The sequence below is a fragment of the Gilbertella persicaria genome (genome assembly GCF_025201335.1).
Source record: "Gilbertella persicaria strain CBS 190.32 chromosome Unknown B0P05scaffold_33, whole genome shotgun sequence".
In the NCBI taxonomy this organism is placed as follows: domain Eukaryota; kingdom Fungi; phylum Mucoromycota; class Mucoromycetes; order Mucorales; family Choanephoraceae; genus Gilbertella; species Gilbertella persicaria.
In genome coordinates this window covers 150,511-167,090 of record NW_026251994.1, presented here as the reverse complement: position 1 = coordinate 167,090, position 16,580 = coordinate 150,511, and the positions used below count along the sequence as shown (strand labels likewise).

The 16,580-nt window shown below is 36.4% G+C and overlaps 7 protein-coding genes across 7 annotated transcripts; 2 read left to right on the top strand and 5 right to left on the bottom strand.

The window, feature by feature from the left end:
• The first annotated feature begins 7 nt into the window (after positions 1-7).
• Positions 8-1,851, top strand: B0P05DRAFT_550955 (HD phosphohydrolase domain-containing protein). The gene is made up of 8 exons (XM_051579303.1): positions 8-109; positions 160-237; positions 283-343; positions 423-522; positions 568-1,076; positions 1,120-1,325; positions 1,375-1,531; positions 1,575-1,851. Exons 1-8 carry the CDS (start codon positions 23-25, stop codon positions 1,823-1,825), a joined length of 1,449 nt encoding a protein of 482 aa, XP_051432681.1. The 5' UTR covers positions 8-22; the 3' UTR covers positions 1,826-1,851.
• Positions 1,852-4,698, bottom strand: B0P05DRAFT_550951 (kinase-like domain-containing protein). Its single transcript, XM_051579302.1, has 4 exons — positions 3,959-4,698; positions 3,811-3,907; positions 3,634-3,765; positions 1,852-3,583 (listed from the first exon to the last, which is right to left on the bottom strand). Exons 1-4 carry the CDS (start codon positions 4,214-4,216, stop codon positions 1,881-1,883), a joined length of 2,190 nt encoding a protein of 729 aa, XP_051432680.1. The 5' UTR covers positions 4,217-4,698; the 3' UTR covers positions 1,852-1,880.
• On the bottom strand, positions 4,699-6,711 carry B0P05DRAFT_550949 (ankyrin repeat-containing domain protein). Its single transcript, XM_051579301.1, has 3 exons — positions 5,705-6,711; positions 5,248-5,645; positions 4,699-5,200 (listed from the first exon to the last, which is right to left on the bottom strand). Exons 1-3 carry the CDS (start codon positions 6,670-6,672, stop codon positions 4,815-4,817), a joined length of 1,752 nt encoding a protein of 583 aa, XP_051432679.1. The 5' UTR covers positions 6,673-6,711; the 3' UTR covers positions 4,699-4,814.
• A 2,451-nt stretch (positions 6,712-9,162) lies between these two features.
• On the bottom strand, positions 9,163-10,884 carry B0P05DRAFT_514025 (major facilitator superfamily domain-containing protein; the record flags this gene model as incomplete). Its single annotated transcript, XM_051575668.1, has 4 exons — positions 10,634-10,884; positions 10,302-10,586; positions 9,912-10,249; positions 9,163-9,827 (listed from the first exon to the last, which is right to left on the bottom strand). The coding sequence occupies exons 1-4, from the start codon at positions 10,822-10,824 to the stop codon at positions 9,163-9,165; spliced, it is 1,479 nt and encodes a 492-aa protein (XP_051432678.1). The 5' UTR covers positions 10,825-10,884.
• Positions 10,885-11,294: 410 nt separating this feature from the next.
• On the bottom strand, positions 11,295-13,195 carry B0P05DRAFT_550945 (camp-dependent protein kinase 8). Its single transcript, XM_051579300.1, has 7 exons — positions 13,072-13,195; positions 12,998-13,012; positions 12,843-12,914; positions 12,308-12,774; positions 12,047-12,254; positions 11,905-11,989; positions 11,295-11,839 (listed from the first exon to the last, which is right to left on the bottom strand). Exons 1-7 carry the CDS (start codon positions 13,088-13,090, stop codon positions 11,482-11,484), a joined length of 1,224 nt encoding a protein of 407 aa, XP_051432677.1. The 5' UTR covers positions 13,091-13,195; the 3' UTR covers positions 11,295-11,481.
• A 33-nt stretch (positions 13,196-13,228) lies between these two features.
• Positions 13,229-14,740, bottom strand: B0P05DRAFT_550942 (concanavalin A-like lectin/glucanase domain-containing protein). Its single transcript, XM_051579299.1, has 2 exons — positions 13,845-14,740; positions 13,229-13,793 (listed from the first exon to the last, which is right to left on the bottom strand). Exons 1-2 carry the CDS (start codon positions 14,241-14,243, stop codon positions 13,251-13,253), a joined length of 942 nt encoding a protein of 313 aa, XP_051432676.1. The 5' UTR covers positions 14,244-14,740; the 3' UTR covers positions 13,229-13,250.
• A 692-nt stretch (positions 14,741-15,432) lies between these two features.
• B0P05DRAFT_449003 (kinase-like domain-containing protein) lies at positions 15,433-16,457 on the top strand (the record flags this gene model as incomplete). Its single annotated transcript, XM_051573863.1, has 2 exons — positions 15,433-15,925; positions 15,973-16,457. Coding segments are annotated over 2 exons (978 nt in total), but the record flags the coding sequence as incomplete, so codon positions are not given.
• Between the last annotated feature and the right edge of the window lie 123 nt (positions 16,458-16,580).

The window sequence follows — 16,580 nt, the reverse complement described above, 5'->3', positions numbered from 1 at the left end:
CTTTTTTTTTTTTTAAAAAAAAATGGATATTGTGAATACTTTTGAATCAAGTGCGATCAAGTTGAAAAGTTTCTATAATGGAAATAAGGTTGTGAACGATCCTATTCATGTAAGCTTCTTAAAAGAAGAAGAGTATAATATCTAATTTATGCGTCATAGGGTCATATTACATTAGACGACTATACCGTAGAATTTATAGATACACCTCAATTCCAACGACTTAGAGATTTAAAGCAGGTAACTTGGGCCATAGTGTAAGATATGTAGGCTAACATGATCCAGCTTGGTGTTCTTTATTTTATTTTTCCTGGAGCAAGCCACAATCGCTTTGAGCATTCCGTTGGTAAGATTCAATGAAAAAGAGCAAAAAAAAAAAAAAAAAAAAAAAAAAAAAAAAGCGAGTTGACATGTGCTTTACATAGGTGTGTCCCATCTTTCCGGGACGCTTGTTGAGCGATTTGCTAGAGAGCAACCTGAATTAAACATTACTTCGGATGAGATCAAATGTCTTAAACTAGCTGGGTAAGGGCAGAAAGGAAAAGAAAACGATAGTTTAACAAATAATAGTTTATGTCATGACTTGGGCCATGGTCCATTTAGCCATGTATTTGATGGATGTTTTATGCCACAAGCTCGACCTGAACTAAATTGGTCGCATGAACAAGCATCTGAAATGATGTTGGAGTATCTTGTGGACGATAACCATATCGACATTGACAAGACAGAAATTAATTTTATCAAGGATTTAATTGCAGGCGAACCTCGATCCAAGTCTAAATACCAAGAACGCAAATTCCTGTTTGACATTGTGGCAAACAAAAAGAACAGTGTGGATGTAGACAAATTTGATTATATTGAACGAGATGCTTATAATATGGGTCTTCGTAGTTCTTATGATGCCAAGCGTTTACTGGTCTATAGCCGAGTAATTAACAACGAAATATGCTATCATCATAAAGAAGTCTACAACATGTACGAAATGTTCCATACTCGTTATAGTTTATTTAAACAAATTTACCATCACCGTGTTGGAGAATCTATTGAATGGATGATTGTGGATGCGTTTTTGGCAGCTGGTAAGATCTTGGACGACATTCCGTTTGTTTACAGGCTGTTTAGATAATTATCTCAAGATTTCTGAAGCTGTACACAATCCTGAAGAATACCTATTTTTGACTGACGATATTATACGTACGATTGAAAGATCCAAATGTCCAGAATTACAGGAATCGCGTCGTATTATTAAATTATTAAGAACACGGAACTTGTACAAGTTTGTAGATGAATTCTTGATTCCTCCTCATCTGGAAGCTCATTTAAATGAGGCAAGTTCTTTCTATGCCGTGTTACATTTATATTCATTCATTTCTATAGAAGACAGTTACTGCACAAGACATTGTCAATTGCCAAACCGATAATGCAGGCCTAGTTGAACATGATGTAATTGTCAGTTTCTCAAGTATTAACTATTCCATGAAAGAAAACAATCCTGTAGATTCTATTCGATTTTTCTCTAAATTCAATGGCCAAGGTAATATTGTATAAAAGCAAACAATGTCTAACTCAAACCACAGAATCATTTAATATTTCACAAGAGAAAGTATCTTACATGATTCCAAGAAAATTTCAAGATATCAATCTTCGTATTTTTACAAGAGATCCAAGCAAAATGTTAGCTATCCAAAAAGCTTTCCGTAGGTATTTGAGCCAAATTACAAAGACAGAAACTGTGGTTGACCCTACAGTTTCTGTTCCTGCTGAATATCAAAATTTGGTATTCTCTAAAAGACGTCGTATGTCTTCATGTGATAATGGATCAACTTAGAAATATATTTATATAAATAAAGAAATGGTATATTTCATACAAAGAGTGTGTGTGTTTACATTTGAATCATTTCGTCTTGAAATGATTGTTGTTGTTCGACAGATTTCATATAGGCTTCTGCTTCTGATCTACTGAATTGCTTCTTATTGTTCATGTTGTTGTTTTGAGATAGTATCATTTGAATCCAACCCTTAGCCAGTTTAAAAACTTTGTTGGATCCTTTTATTTTCGAGTATCGAATAGCAACAATCTGCAAAGGCGAACCATCTTCATTTGACTTGGAAGAAGGAACAGAAGAGACATCAATGGACAGCATGACAAATCCATCAGGCTCATTGGATTCATCGAGTTCGTTTTGTTGATCTTCTTCAGATTGATGTTGTCTTTGTTGAAGCTGTTGTTCTTGCTGAGTTAATCTACCCATCGACAGCAGATCATGACTACTGTTACCTAACATCAGTCCACCTCCAGCTGCTGAAGATCCATTGATCAAAAGATTTGATTGTGAATTAAAGGGTGCTGAAATGCGATGGACTTGTCTACTCCACCAACTATTAGAACTATGTGTTGAGTTGTTACTAATGGTTGAGTTTGTTTGTTGTCTATGATGATGGTGATGTGTATCGGACAGACGATCACTCGAAGTGAACAATTTGGAACGAAACAGAGAAGATTGTTGCTGCTGCTGTTGCTGCTGCTGCTGCTGTTGTTGTTGAATAATAGATTTCTTACTACAGTTGCGTAGAGTCAAAAGACATACAAGCTGTGTACTACAGGTCTGATAATATGTGATACCAAGTATTTCACAAACAAGTCGAATGATCTTGATGAATTCAGACTGACTAGACTTCATTTGCTCTACATCTGATTGATCTTCTTCTTGTGGTTGTTGTTGCTGTTGTAAATCAGACAATGTGTTTGAAAGAAACACCATAGATAATCGATGTGACAATCGTCTGCTTTGTTGTGCGCGTTTACTGTTATCTGCTGAAACAAATGTGGAAGAAGTTGAGTAACCTGAAATAACTGTGGTCGAAGAGCCTGTCTGAATGTTACATTGAATTGAGAAATAACTGATATGGTCCTTGGCCACGCGCTGGTAAATCTGAGATAAATTTAATGCAGAAGCTGCTTTTCGAAGTTGTTGTTTTGGTTCTTGATGCTCTCCTAAATGGAAAGAATCAGAGCGTTTAAATTTGCGGAAAATATGGCTGATGGGTGATTTCAGATCAGACACGCTATGAATCTGTTGCAGTCGTACTTGTTTCATAGTGACCAGCAAATTCTGGTTAAGTTCTGTTATGACTTGGGACTGAGCTTCCAGATCAATAGGATGTGATGAAGAATGCGGGGCAGGTCCTGTAAAATAAGTAGCAGGGTTTGTGATGTGATAAATAACAGTCTTGGGTACTTTTAACCCTCTTTTTCTCTCTTCTTGAAGATCTTGTTTACACTGTCTCTTGCTGTTTTGTGTACTAAACTGAATTCGATTTGCATCGTCTGATTTTGCTGATTCGGCATAGGCTTCCGTTACATCAAGTGCACTATAACAAGTATTAGGAATACGTTCTTCAAAGACATTCTTTAGTGCTCCATGGTTGGTGAACCAAGGGTCGTCACTTAGGAAGCCTTTAAGTGAAAGTCGGTCATAACGATCCATGGCTAAACATTTCTGGATAGTTTGTCGAATTTCTGGACTCAAATGAGGAGGAAACTTATAATGGCGACTAACGATGTACTTTTTCAATTCAGATGGAGCTAAAAAGCATAAGTTATTATTTACTTTTTCTTGTCATATATAGGCTTACTTTTTGCATGAGAAAAGAGTTCTGTGCCAGCTGTCATTCTATAGAGCATGATTCCTAAACACCAAGCGTCTACCTCGGGTCCTACATAGGAACGAGCAGTAGCAATTTCTGGACTATAATAAAGCATAGATCCTACAATTTATGAGCAAAACTTAACGTCAATATTGTTCTACTTACCACAAACAGTCTTTAGACGCTGTAAACCAAATCTGTTTCCTAAACCAAAATCAGCAATCTTAACACGATGATCTGGTGTGAGTAAAATATTAGGGGTCTAAACAACATAAATGAGTCAATTGCGAATTCTTGCATGTGTATGTATTACCTTTAAATCTCTATGCACCACCCATTTAGAATGGCAATGGTCTACTGCTTTTACCACCTGACGAAAGATATCACGCGCTTGGCTTTCAGGAATGATATTCTTATCAATCGACTTGAGATATTCTTCGAGGTTTTCACCAGGAACATATTCCATCACAAGATAAAGAGCGTCTGCAGTTTCATATGTCTCATACAGACGCACAATGTTCGGATGGTCCAATACTTCCATTAATGCAATTTCTCGGTTAAGTCTTGACATAACACGATATATATGTGCTCTTTTGTTAATCACCTACATTCTATGAGTGAGCTTATGATATTATCTATGAAGCCATACCTTAATGGCTACTTTTTCACCTGTCAGGTAATGATAAGCCAACATCACTTTGCTGAACTTGCCAACGCCTAGTGGAGATTGAAAAACATAATCGCCTATACCATTCAATAAACTATCTGAATTAAAAGGTACATCTTTTTTGTTTTTAGATTTTCGGTTGGCTGAGTCAGGAAGAGAAGGAGGATGTGGTGATTTTATTATACCGGGTGGCAAAGTACGGTCTTGCTCATCCCTCATTTCAATAGTAGTTGACCTATGTCTCCATTTTGACGACTTGAAAGGATTAAGGACCATATTCTATAAAATAATACAAAAAGCAAGAAAACAAAAAAATAAATGAAAAAGAAATGTAAAAAAAAGGAGACAAGAAAAAAGAAACCTGGTTGTGTGAAACAGCAACAAGCCAACAATTTATTGTTATCAACATCATAAAGTCTTGTTTTGGTAATACACACACACAGTTGCAATCTTTTTCATGATGAAATTAAGTGTAACTTTTTTTTCGGGATTATTTACATTGTTAAAAGTCAAAGAGTCCATTCTTCGTTAATGCAAATTCCAAGTGAGCAGGCGTTTGTTTCTCCATTTCTTCTTCTCTTTTTCTGTCCATTTTTTTAGCAGTCAAGGCACCAATCTTTTTGTAGTAATCGAGTAGCCGTTTATGACCGCTTGCTTTAGCCAAATCATAAGGTGTGCCTATTTTACGTGGTACATAGGCATTAAAGTCACAACCACATCGCTCAATTAACAAGGAGGCAACTTCAAGATGTCCTTGACGAGAAGCCCAGTGTAGAGGTGTTTCTCCTCGTAAATCTTGTAAATCAGTCTGAAGTTGGCATGTTTGGATCAAATAATTCACAAGGTCTGTATGACCAGTCAAAGCAGCGTAATGTAAAGCACTTGCACCTAAAGAAAAATGAGTATGCCATGACATACAAGTGTTTCTTATTTACCCATGCTATCCACTTGTGAATGATATTTAGGTGGAGTAAGTGATACAATGTATTCCACTACAGTGGTGTGACAATTTTCAACTGCAACATGCAGTGCTGTCTTGTTTTTCAGTCCAGCTCCCTTGGCTTGTGTGAGATCAGCACCAGCCTCGACAAGAGCCTGAAGTCCCAGAATCCAACCCATACTGGCTGCTAGATAACCAGGTGTAACCTTGTCTTCTTCTACTTGACTTAACGTCATTGCATTAGGGTTAGCACCCTGTTGAAGCAAGATATTCATAAATGCAGAGGCTTTGATGGCGATCATGGCATGCAACATACCATAACCGTATTTGATCATCTTGTTACTCGACGATTGCTTGGCTGTATTAGGCGATCCTCCGCGTCTCAGGAAATTACTAGATATAAAAAAAGCCGGATTTCAATTTAATTTAAATGTCACATACAAGAATAATACCTTATCATTTTTTCAATCGTTGTGTCCTGAGTCTTATTGCTAATAATAGTGTCCCAAAGAGCATCAGAGCCACCAAAGGCAATAGGGTCTACTTTACGTTGTTGAATGATGGGATCGTTTGTACGGGAAGCGGTGCTTGTTGCAGTTGAATAGATGCTACTTTTACTATCCTCAGTACTGGCTGAATGTATGCTACTGGCAACGCCTACAGTATTCGTTGAATCCTTTCGCATGCGAAGCACAGGAGGTAATTCGGTTGAATTGGGTAAACATGAATTAGATGAATTAGTAGAAGATGAGAATGTTGACATATGACGAGGTTTGGTGTCCATCATTGTAGATAGCGGCGGTTGTGGTAGTGGCGGCGATATAGGTGGTGGTGATGTCGGTAGTGCTGCGGGTGGTGGTGGAAGAGGACTGAATTGGTGGTAAAGAGAACCATGGGTCATTTCAGTTGCCCCTGACATAGAAGACACAGCTGGACTCAAAGGAAGGGAATAGACAGATCTTTCCATGTCCGTAAAAGAAGTTACTGTACTGTTATCAAATGAAGGACTGAGGGGTCTGTTAGCAGGCGTGAGTGGACCATAGAAGGTCATGTATTGCTTATTCAATTCATGTGCCTTGTCAAACTTCTTCTTGAAAAATTGCATTTCCCGGACCGCTTTTTCGTATTTGCGCTGACTGTTTTCTTCGTTCGATCGTCTTAAACTTTCGTATTCTTGTTTGAAGATATCTGATCGCTGTTCAAGCACAGAAATTGTGTGTTCATAGTCAGATACAAGTTTTTTAATTTCAATTTGAATGGCTTGTCTCAAATCCTCGTTAGGGATACAGTGGACTAGATCCATCAAGGCTTCTTTTGTCATAGGATAAAATTGATTTTGTTCTAAAGTGTCATGAAGATGGATTCTATTCGTATTTTTGTGTAATTGATTATCTACGGAATCTGTAGAGGGTAGTGTCATGATGGTTAATGATAGTAAGTGGTTTTTAGTAAAAAAAAAAAAAAAAAAAAATTAAAAGGAAAGAAAGAGGACAATAAAAAAAAACTGTTTTCTGTTTCTTCTTGAGAAAAAAAAGGTGCAGGAACACAAAAAAAAAGCATCTTTCCCAAAGGATAAGTGTGATGCATTGCTGAGATCAAAACAACGGTTATTTTAAAAAAGAAAAAAAAAAGTGCCGTTGTGTCCACTTAATTGTGCTAAAGCTTATTTGAATTGTCAACTTAAATATTGAATGCAATGGACCTAGAAGAACGCATCCTTCCTGCAAAAAAAATAAGGGTAACAATTTCTTGCTTTAACAATTACAATCAGGTTGTTGTCGAGCATTTTTTCGCGAAGAGGCTTTATAGCAGAATCATGTGTATATTTATAGGAGAAGCTGTCTACGAAAAAATCAAAAACATATGCAGTACTAAACTATCTTTATTTAATATGCCTTCTCCTTTTGTTTCTACAAAAAAAAACCAAAAAAAAGAAGGCCAAAGCGTCTCCTTTTATAACTCAAAAGACAGTGAACAACATCTCCTTTGAAACAAGCTGTTATTTTATTTTTTATAAACAAATCACCTTATTTTATTTCTTTACCTTTTACTTCTTCTCTAACAAAGCTTACACGATGGCTTCATGAGTAAATTTGCTTAATTGGGATTTTCCAAAAAAAAAAAGCTCAAATTTAACAAAACTCTACTTTGTCGTACGAACTTTTTTTCGGTATTTGCACTACAGACCCTTGATTGAAAGAGATAATTGAGCGAGCTCTTGGCCACTTCCTTTGACTGTATAGCATAGAGTAAAAGAATAAAAAAGGGAGGAGTAAGGGACCAACATATGTTCCTTTTGAACACGCCAGATAAAATCATATTTAAAGAAAAAAAAGGGCAATGCCAAACCAATAAAAGCTGACCATGCTCGTGATAGTGAAAGCAGGTGTGGTCTGTTTATGAATATTAAAGACCATCCCAAAACAAAACATGATATGCAGCTTTTCCAAATCGAGCAATCCCAAACAATATGTACTTTTTTGTTCCATAATTTGACAGCTTAATATTTAAGAGGACAATGTTTTGCCCAAACTGTGACATGATTACAAAAATAGGCAGAGACGCATTAAGAGTTTTACGCCGTAGAGGCTGACAAATCACAATGTTTACTTTCTTCGTTTATTAACCTCTTCACAGTATAAGCAATGTCTGTGCAAAGTATTTAAGCTTTGCATTATATAAGCAGTCACTTGATTTAGAATAAGCTTTCATAAGACTGTGCTTGTGATTTTCATTTCTTACCCTTTTGTACCTATAATGGGCTTGCATAGAACTCAAAGCCACTTTTTTTTATCATTGCGTGTGTATGTGGTACCAGTCAAATATAATTGAGAAGCAATATTTAAAATTCGCTACATCTCTTCATTTATTTGCTTTGTTCATATTGGCGTGTGAATGAACCTAGGATCTTCTTAATAATACGCTATAGCGGTTTGTTTGCAAACAATCCCTCTTTTTTCCATACAAGGCAGGGGGATTATCTGTTTATGAGAATCATAGTCCATAGAATATTTGCTTCTGAGATTAGAAAGAAAAAAACCATGATAAATTTTATATACTTCAAATAGCTGTAGAAAATTCCGGGCTTGAATTTCTCAATTATAAAATTTGAACATTTTAGTCGTTCCAGCCAAGTAACAGTTATTAGTAACTAGAAGTGGTATAATATCATTCAGTGGTTCTTTGTTTGGTGGCTTCTTTATATAAAAAGCATAGCAATGATAAAGGACTTTGGTATAATATAATACCTAGTGTACATGTAGAATTTCGATCTGAGATTGGTATCTTTAATCAATCCTTCTATGTCTTTTTTAGAGAAAATTAGAATGTTTGTGTGTGAGACTAAAGCACAAACTAATTACTCTAACAAACACCAATCAAAGAAACGAAAGCAACTTCTTAAATCTGATAAACTAGAATACTGCGCTATGATGCTCGATTACTTAAAAAAAAATTATTGAGTGTATATAGTAACATACGCCGGTTGAGCTTATTTCAAATAAAGATATGAACTTAGTTTGAGGGTAAAAAAAAAAAATACAGGCACATATCTTGATACAAACTAATACTTCCACTATCTACGTAAATAACTGCCATCATCATACATGTTTGTTTCAGAGTAATATACGATCTAAGACATGTAGGGATAAAATGTTTAGCATGAATTCATTCTTTTTCCCGAAAGAGTGAAACATTCTGTTTCGTTTTTCTTTTAGACAATGACTTGTTATGTTTAGTGTTACTATTGTTTTTGTAGGCTTTACTTGTTATTTCTTTATAGTAAGGCAAATTCTAAGTTGTACAAAGTAATTTGTTTTTGTTTTACATGATGTATTCAACTCTTGTAAGTTTTTATTGATATTAAATATGTACAAAATAAAAGAAACTTGAAAATACAGATAAATTATGCTTATTTCTTTGTAAAACTAGCGACAATTTCTTCAATGGGTCTACCCTTAGTCTCAGGCAAGAAGAGGAAAGAAGTAACAGCAGAAATAGCACAAATGATGGCGAAAATCAAGAAAGACCAACCTTGAATAGCTGCGAAAATGACAGGGAAAATTTGTCCAATCAGGAAGTTCATAGCCCAGTTCATAGCAGTAGCAACAGCACCGACACTGGAGGAAGCGTAGATGGGAGTCAATTCAGAAGTAATCATCCAAGGGATAGGACCGATACCGATAGCGAAACTGGCAACATACAAGAAGACAGAAGCAACCAAAAGGTTAGGGATAGTGTAACGGTAACCAATGACAAGCAAGACTGAGAAGATAAAAGTACCAGTTTCAGCAGCAATCAGCAAGACGCGACGACCAGCACGATCAATGAAGAACATGGCAATAATAGACATACCAAAGTTGACAAGTGTTGTGTAGATAGCCATGTATTGAGCTTCTTGAGGGCTGACAGCTTGTTGGAAAATAGATGTAGAGTAGTACATGACAGCATTCATACCAGAAAGTTGTTGAATACAGTGGTGGAAAAGAACAATCAGAGTAATCTTGCGAATAACAGGGTCAGTAAAGATTTCAATGACATTCATAGGAGGACGTCTTTCATCATCATCATCGCCAGCTTCAAGGGTTGTTTTGCCTTCACCGTTAGTCATGGCAGCAGCATTAGAGTTGTGGTTTTCAAGGTGATCAGTATTATCAAAACCTTCGTCTTCTTCATGTTCGAGCTTGACAAGATGCTTGTCATGAGAGTTTTCCTTCAAGAGACGGACAGCCTTCTTCCTACCAACTTGACCAGCAACAATATCAAAGAATTCTTCAGAAACATCAGCAGAACCACGCAGTTTTTGAAGACTAATCAATGCATCTTCTACACGACCAACAGAAATCAAATAACGAGGTGATTCAACACAGGTGAACATCATAAAGACTTGAAAGATGGCAGGAATAGCAACAATAGCGTAGTTCAAACGCCATAAAGGAACATTGGCAGTGGGCAAACCAATAATAGAAGATAACAAGATACCAGTTACGACAAAGAATCTGTGATTAGGTTAATAAAACTGCTTTGCAAAAAAAAAAAATTTCTACTTACTGATTAAAGAAACCAAGAAGACCTCTGCCTTTACGTGTGGAAATTTCACCAAGATACGTGGGAATAACAAGTGAACCAAGACCACAAGACAGACCACACAGAATACGACCGATGATAAACATGGCAGTGTGAACAGAACAACCAATCAAGATACCACCTAAAATGAAACCAGCATTGTTTACGACAATTGTCATTTTACGACCCAATCTTGTTTGGATATGACCACCAACAAGACTACCAAATAAACCACCGATACAAAAAGAGGAAACTGCGAAACCCCATAAACTACAGATCGAGTTAATATAGATCAAATGCATTTTCAAATACATTACCCAGTAGACATTGGCAGACAGTCAGGGAAAGCAGGATTCTTAACGTGAGCATCACCAGTAGGACAATTGTGTGTGATATCACCGGGAACATTGGTAGAACCAATTGTCCAACCGTTTGAGAAAGCACCTATACCGGCGATTACACCACAGTATACCATATAAAATGGTAAATTTAAATCTCGGGAATCCATATTTTTATATTAGATATTATGAGGAAATATATACAATTTAGTTCAATTAGAAAATAAAAAAGAAATAAAAAGTAAAAATCAGAGACCCTTATATATAATTTGTTTTCTGTTTTGAATGAAACACCGCCGATGAAATTGGTTGGTAAAGAAAAAGCTGCTGTTGTTTATAACATGGCTTTAATTTTCATTTTTTGTCTTTATTCTCTCTCTCTCTTTCATTTTTTTTCTGTCTTTTTTCTTTTTCTTTTATTTTTTTTCTGTAAAATCTGGTAACTTCTGGGCCATATGTCAAAACGAATATTTTTGTTTTTTTCGCCTTTTTTTCAGTTGTACAGTTTCTTTTTAAATTGTAGAAATGATCTAAACCAAAATAATTTATGGAAATCAGAGCGAATGCTAATCCTTTTTTGGAAAAGAAGCTTAACTAAAAAAATAAAATTTTTATTCAGACTCAACTTAACCCACAATGATTTCTATATATGTAACCCAGAAAAATTGAAATGATGTCAACGTTTAAGAACCCTTTGACAAGCTACTCTTTTTTTATTTTCGTTTTGAAAAAGAAGTAAAGAGCAACCAATACATATATCATATGTTTTTTTTATGCATATTTACAACTGCGTATAGCACTATTTTATAGATACAATATCCGAAATGTTAAAACTCAGTAAAGTACTTGCGATATGGATCGGGTTCAGGCTGTCCATAATGCCAACCATGTTCATCATAGCTATCGAAATTACTTGCATCACCTGCCCCTTTTACATCTGGAATATAAGGTGCTTTAATTTCGCAACGTGACATTTTTTCAAAGTCGATATTCCGAAACCATGGATGTTGAATTACATCCTGACTTCCATTCTTGAGATTTCCATAGCGACTGGTTAAATCAGGCGTCAATAGGTGTCTGAGCAGATCTTTAACTTCGTCACTGAAATATTCTGGATAAATCGGGTTGCAAGCGACAATCTTTTCATACAGCTTAAATTGATTATCATCATAAAATGGTGCAACACTGGGAAGAAATTGAAAGATGTTGAATGATTTTTAGCATATTTTTTATCTATTAGATATATTTACCCAGATAGCATCTCGTATATCAAGATGCCTAGTGCCCAATAGTCCACAGTCTTGCCATATCCTTTGGATTGAATCACTTCTGGAGCTATATATTCAACATACAACATGAGATCATGGCGACTAGCTTGAGCTTCGTACGTACCTAAATAATCTGGGGTACCACACAAGGTCCAAGTGATGTCTGGTACGACCTTTGCGAATCCAAAGTCAGTAAGCTTGATGTGACCTTGAGTGTCCAGTAAAATATTCTCGGGCTTCAAATCTCGGTAAATGATGTCTTTTGAGTGGAGATAAGCAATAACCAAGAGAACTTCGGCTGCGTAGAACTTGGCTACATCTTCCTCAAGTTTCTAATTGGTATATAAATATATATAAAGTCACATCAAAACGTGACATTGCTTACAGTTGATTTACGCAAAAAAGAAAACAATTCTCCACCAGGCACATAGTCCATCACCATAAATAAATAGGAGTCATCTTGAAAGGTGTTCCATAGATTGACAGCGAATTGATACTTTATATTGGACAAAATGGCTCTTTCATTTCTTGTATGTTCCACTTGTTTCAATCGTACAACATCTGTCTTTTTCAATGCTTTGATAGCATAGTATCCTTGATTTGACTTGAGTTGTGCCAGATGAACACGGCCAAATGAGCCCGTACCTAAAGTCCGGATTAGAGTGAAATCATTCAAACTCAGTTGGACCTCTGTCGAGCGGCGCTTCGGATTTCTCTCGACACAGGTAGCGTCTGCTTGTTCAGATAGATCAACATGAGTTGACATTTCTGTCTCATCATGCTGCTCATTGGACAAAGAGCCTGAGGGTGTTTGCGGTGGTGAGTGGGGAAAGGAATCACACGTTAATTGCTCTATGTCAATCGCAGTCACTAGTCTAAACAAAACTGGTCTGATACGTTCATGCATATCAAATACATACGAAATTTAAGAGTAGTCGTTTTTGCTTCTTCATCCTCTTCTCGGCTTCGTTTTGATCTTTCTATTGCTCCATCTAATATATTCAAATACAGAAAAAAATAAAACAATAAGTAAAGTTGTAAAATAAATAGGGTAGGGTGAGACAAAATAATTTACTTTTGAGTGGATAGTCTACTCGCCACCGAAGAAGAAAAACTTTAATTTGCGTCTGAAATCATAAAGAATTATACCTTTTATAGGCGAAGTCATTTTAAATTACTGTATGAATATACATAAGAAAGAAAGAAATAAAAACAAATGAAAAATTATCTTTTTCTTTTTAAAAAAGTTAGGAAAATTCATGCTGGAGTGGTTTCACCATTTTGTAAAAAAAAAAATAAAATAAAATAAAATAAAATAAAATAAAAATTTATTGTTGGAAAATCTTCAAGGAGTTAATTTTCCAGTAAGCTTGAGAGAAGGCGCTTGGGTTGTTTTGAACATAGTCGACACAAGTAGAAGGACAACCAGAGTTGCCGTAAACAGAACCAGCCCAGTCACCACAGAAAGTCAAGTCAAAGATAACATTGTGGTTCTTAAACTTGCTAGAAGGACAGTTGCTACCGAAGGGAAAGTTGGCAATAGGTTTACCCCAAGCATCAGGGTTAGGAGCTTCTTTGGTGATATCGGAAGGAATAGAGCCACGAGGGAAGAACCAAGTTCGAATACCTTGGTTAGTCCAAAGAGTAGCATAAACACCACCGCGGATATTATTCAAGCCAGCACCATAGGTATTAGTGTTAGGAGCTTCAACACCACAACCAGCATTGGCAGCTTGTCCACCAGCATTGACGTCACAGTTGGGTGTTAAAACTTTACCAGTTTGAGAACGAGAGACGCCTTCCATGGTACAACCGGCACTGGTGTGCAAAGTAACTTGGTTATGAGCTTGGTTATGGACACCTTCAATGATCTATAACCAAAGTCAACAAACATTGTCAAAATCATTCTAAAATAGACTTACATCAATTTCACCATTGTTGGGCCAGGTACCAGTACCCAATGTCCAGAAGGCAGGCCAGGTACCACAACCAGTAGGCATGTGTTCAAGATCAAGAACAACCAGACCAGTAGTAAAAGTGTAGTGAGATGTCAAACGAATGGAAGGACGGCCATTAGGAGTGACAGTGCTATTGTCAGCCTTGATGATGACTTGACCGTTTTGAGTATAAATCAAATTCTTGGCCTTAGCAGTGGCTTTGTCAACATATTGGACGAAGCCATGAGTAGGGTCGGCACCAGTGAAGTAATCAAAGCCATTGAAGAAGTTTTCACCAGAAAGAGCTTCTTTGACAGTCCAAGCACTAGCACCACAAGTGAAGGCGACAAGAGAGGCAAGGAAGGCTGATTTTAAGACGACCATTTTAAAATATTAAAGAAGGGAACTGTTGTTTGATGGCTTGAGAGAAAAAAAGACACAAATTTCATTTGCTTTATATACATAATTACAAGTAGGACAATTCCATTTTCTGCATATATGACTGTACCCTTCAAGGTTGAACCAATTTGCATAATATAGTACAAAGTGTTACAGAACACAATAAGCTGAGCAATCGAGTACATTTCATTTTCATACATTTTATAATACAATAGAAATGTGCAATGGCTTTTTATAGAGGCATGCTACGTATAACGTCCTTGAATACATAAAGAAACATCGCAATGATTCTACAACTGAATTTCTGCAAATCCCGAGTGCATCTAAAACCTTTTATTTTTTTAAATTAACGTTGTAAAACACAGTATGCTGTATTACAGTAGACTGGGTCATCCTAATACTGGTGCCATACAACTATGACTATATACCTCCCAAACTCTTTAGGTTTCGATCGGTAAAATACCCGAATCTCAAGGTAGCGGCTGTATTTTATGGCAAATAAAGACTGACATGAATGACTATAATTATTTTAAATGTTATTAATTTTCATAAATAGCTATTTTGAACCCAGTCAAATATGTATGCTGTCTCACTGCAGTGCATAAAAGGGTTTTACCTTTTGCATGCACGATTCTTTAGAAATAGAATGCTGCGAAATATATATAGCCATATTATACAAATAAAGCTGATAGGCTGAATGAGAATCGATCATCACAATTATGAGAACACATTCTGATTGGTGATAATATATTTGCTACCCCACCTCCACCTCCTTGTTTTCTCCTTATTGCCTTCTTACTCACTCCTCCGCTCCCCTCCCCTCTTTTCCCTTCCCTCCCCCCTCATGATAATCAATTGACACACGCCAGATACGCCTGCGAAAGCATGAATGTCAATTATTGATCTGCAGCCAACAAATTTATACAAATTAAACAGTCAAGGCTATAATAATAGCTGTGGTGAGGTTATCAGCGACGCTTTTATTATGATTGTAAACGCCCACTATGGAGTTTGCATTTCATTAGCCCCTATTTTTTATATGTATATATAGGATTGTCATGTTTACATTTACTTTGGAAAAAAATCTATATAAATACGTACTTATTTCTTACCTATCTTCCTGGCTATCCCCTTCTCTCTCTCTCTCTCTATTTTTCTTTTTTTCGTGATAAAAATGAACAATTTACAAATTATTGATATTCTCGGTAAAGGTGCTTATGGTCAAGTCTATTTAGCCAGAAATGAACAAGAAAATGAACTTTATGCCATCAAGTCAATTCACACCAAGCTAGAGAAGAACGAAATTGAACTCCACCAACGATTGTCGAATCATCCCAACATTATTTCTTTAAAGAAAGTGATACGTCAATCAAACAGCACAACACAGCTTGTGCTAGAATATGGACCCGAAGGTGATTTATTCTCTGCCATCACTGAAAGAGATTTGTATGCAGGCAACCATCCTCTGATCAGAAAAGTATTTCTTCAACTTATTGATGCTGTCATACATTGTCACGAAAAGAATGTATATCATCGCGACTTGAAACCTGAAAACATTTTAGTCTTTGAGGGAGGACAAACGGTCAAATTGGCTGACTTTGGACTAGCAACCACTGACAGTGTGTCTAAAGAGTTTGGCTGTGGCTCCACATTTTATTATTCACCAGGTACGATTCTTATAAATTGCATAACCATTGAACTAACATTTTATTAGAATGTCAAGGTGACTTGCTTCAAAATAACGCACACCGCATTGGTTATGCCACTGCGCCTAATGATGTATGGGCACTTGGTGTCATCCTTGTCAACTTGACCACAGGTAGAAACCCATGGACTCAAGCTTCTCTTCGGGATGAAACATTTCGTGCATATCTCTCAGATCCCAATGAATTTCTTCTTTCCATCCTTCCTATCTCGCGCGAACTCAACCGTATTTTAAGGCGTATTTTCTGCATTGACCCTATGCGTCGCATTACTCTTGCTCAGCTCAGAGAGAAGATTTGTAATTGTAAATATTTTACACGTACAGCAGAGGTTGACCAATACGAACGTATGTGTATCCAACAAAAAATGATGGCCTTGAACAAGCGCTATCAACAAAAGCAAGAAAAGATGATGAAGCAATTTGCTGTTGTCGAACTGCCTCCTTCTCCACCTGCTACACCTTGCTCGGATCGATCGCTTTCTAAAGAACAAGACACTTTGAGTCACATGCTAACAACAGCTAGCATTGTCTAAAAAGGAAACTTATGATTTATGGCGATATGATTCTTAGTTGAAAGGTTGATCCTTTCTCTTATTTTATATATTTTTATGATCTAT

What these genes read in the sequence shown, in the direction of transcription:
- B0P05DRAFT_550951 (XM_051579302.1), bottom strand. Translation starts at nt 4,216, where the DNA reads ATGTCAAGACTTAACCGAGAAATTGCATTAATGGAAGTATTGGACCAT. An exon ending in GCGTCTAAAGACTGTTTGTG is followed by an intron (nt 3,766 to 3,810) that starts GTAAGTAGAACA and finishes CATAAATTGTAG; the next exon opens with GATCTATGCTTTATTATAGT. An exon ending in ACTCTTTTCTCATGCAAAAA is followed by an intron (nt 3,584 to 3,633) that starts GTAAGCCTATAT and finishes TATGCTTTTTAG; the next exon opens with CTCCATCTGAATTGAAAAAG.
- B0P05DRAFT_550945 (XM_051579300.1), bottom strand. An exon ending in TGGTACCCCAGATTATTTAG is followed by an intron (nt 11,990 to 12,046) that starts GTACGTACGAAG and finishes TTGAATATATAG; the next exon opens with CTCCAGAAGTGATTCAATCC. An exon ending in ATATACGAGATGCTATCTGG is followed by an intron (nt 11,840 to 11,904) that starts GTAAATATATCT and finishes ATTTCTTCCCAG; the next exon opens with TGTTGCACCATTTTATGATG.
- B0P05DRAFT_550955 (XM_051579303.1), top strand. Translation starts at nt 23, where the DNA reads ATGGATATTGTGAATACTTTTGAATCAAGTGCGATCAAGTTGAAAAGT. An exon ending in TTGTGAACGATCCTATTCAT is followed by an intron (nt 110 to 159) that starts GTAAGCTTCTTA and finishes TATGCGTCATAG; the next exon opens with GGTCATATTACATTAGACGA. An exon ending in CTCTAAATTCAATGGCCAAG is followed by an intron (nt 1,532 to 1,574) that starts GTAATATTGTAT and finishes CTCAAACCACAG; the next exon opens with AATCATTTAATATTTCACAA.
- B0P05DRAFT_550949 (XM_051579301.1), bottom strand. Translation starts at nt 6,672, where the DNA reads ATGACACTACCCTCTACAGATTCCGTAGATAATCAATTACACAAAAAT. An exon ending in ACGATTGAAAAAATGATAAG is followed by an intron (nt 5,646 to 5,704) that starts GTATTATTCTTG and finishes TTTTATATCTAG; the next exon opens with TAATTTCCTGAGACGCGGAG. An exon ending in TTCACAAGTGGATAGCATGG is followed by an intron (nt 5,201 to 5,247) that starts GTAAATAAGAAA and finishes ATTTTTCTTTAG; the next exon opens with GTGCAAGTGCTTTACATTAC.
- B0P05DRAFT_550942 (XM_051579299.1), bottom strand. Translation starts at nt 14,243, where the DNA reads ATGGTCGTCTTAAAATCAGCCTTCCTTGCCTCTCTTGTCGCCTTCACT. An exon ending in CCAACAATGGTGAAATTGAT is followed by an intron (nt 13,794 to 13,844) that starts GTAAGTCTATTT and finishes CTTTGGTTATAG; the next exon opens with ATCATTGAAGGTGTCCATAA.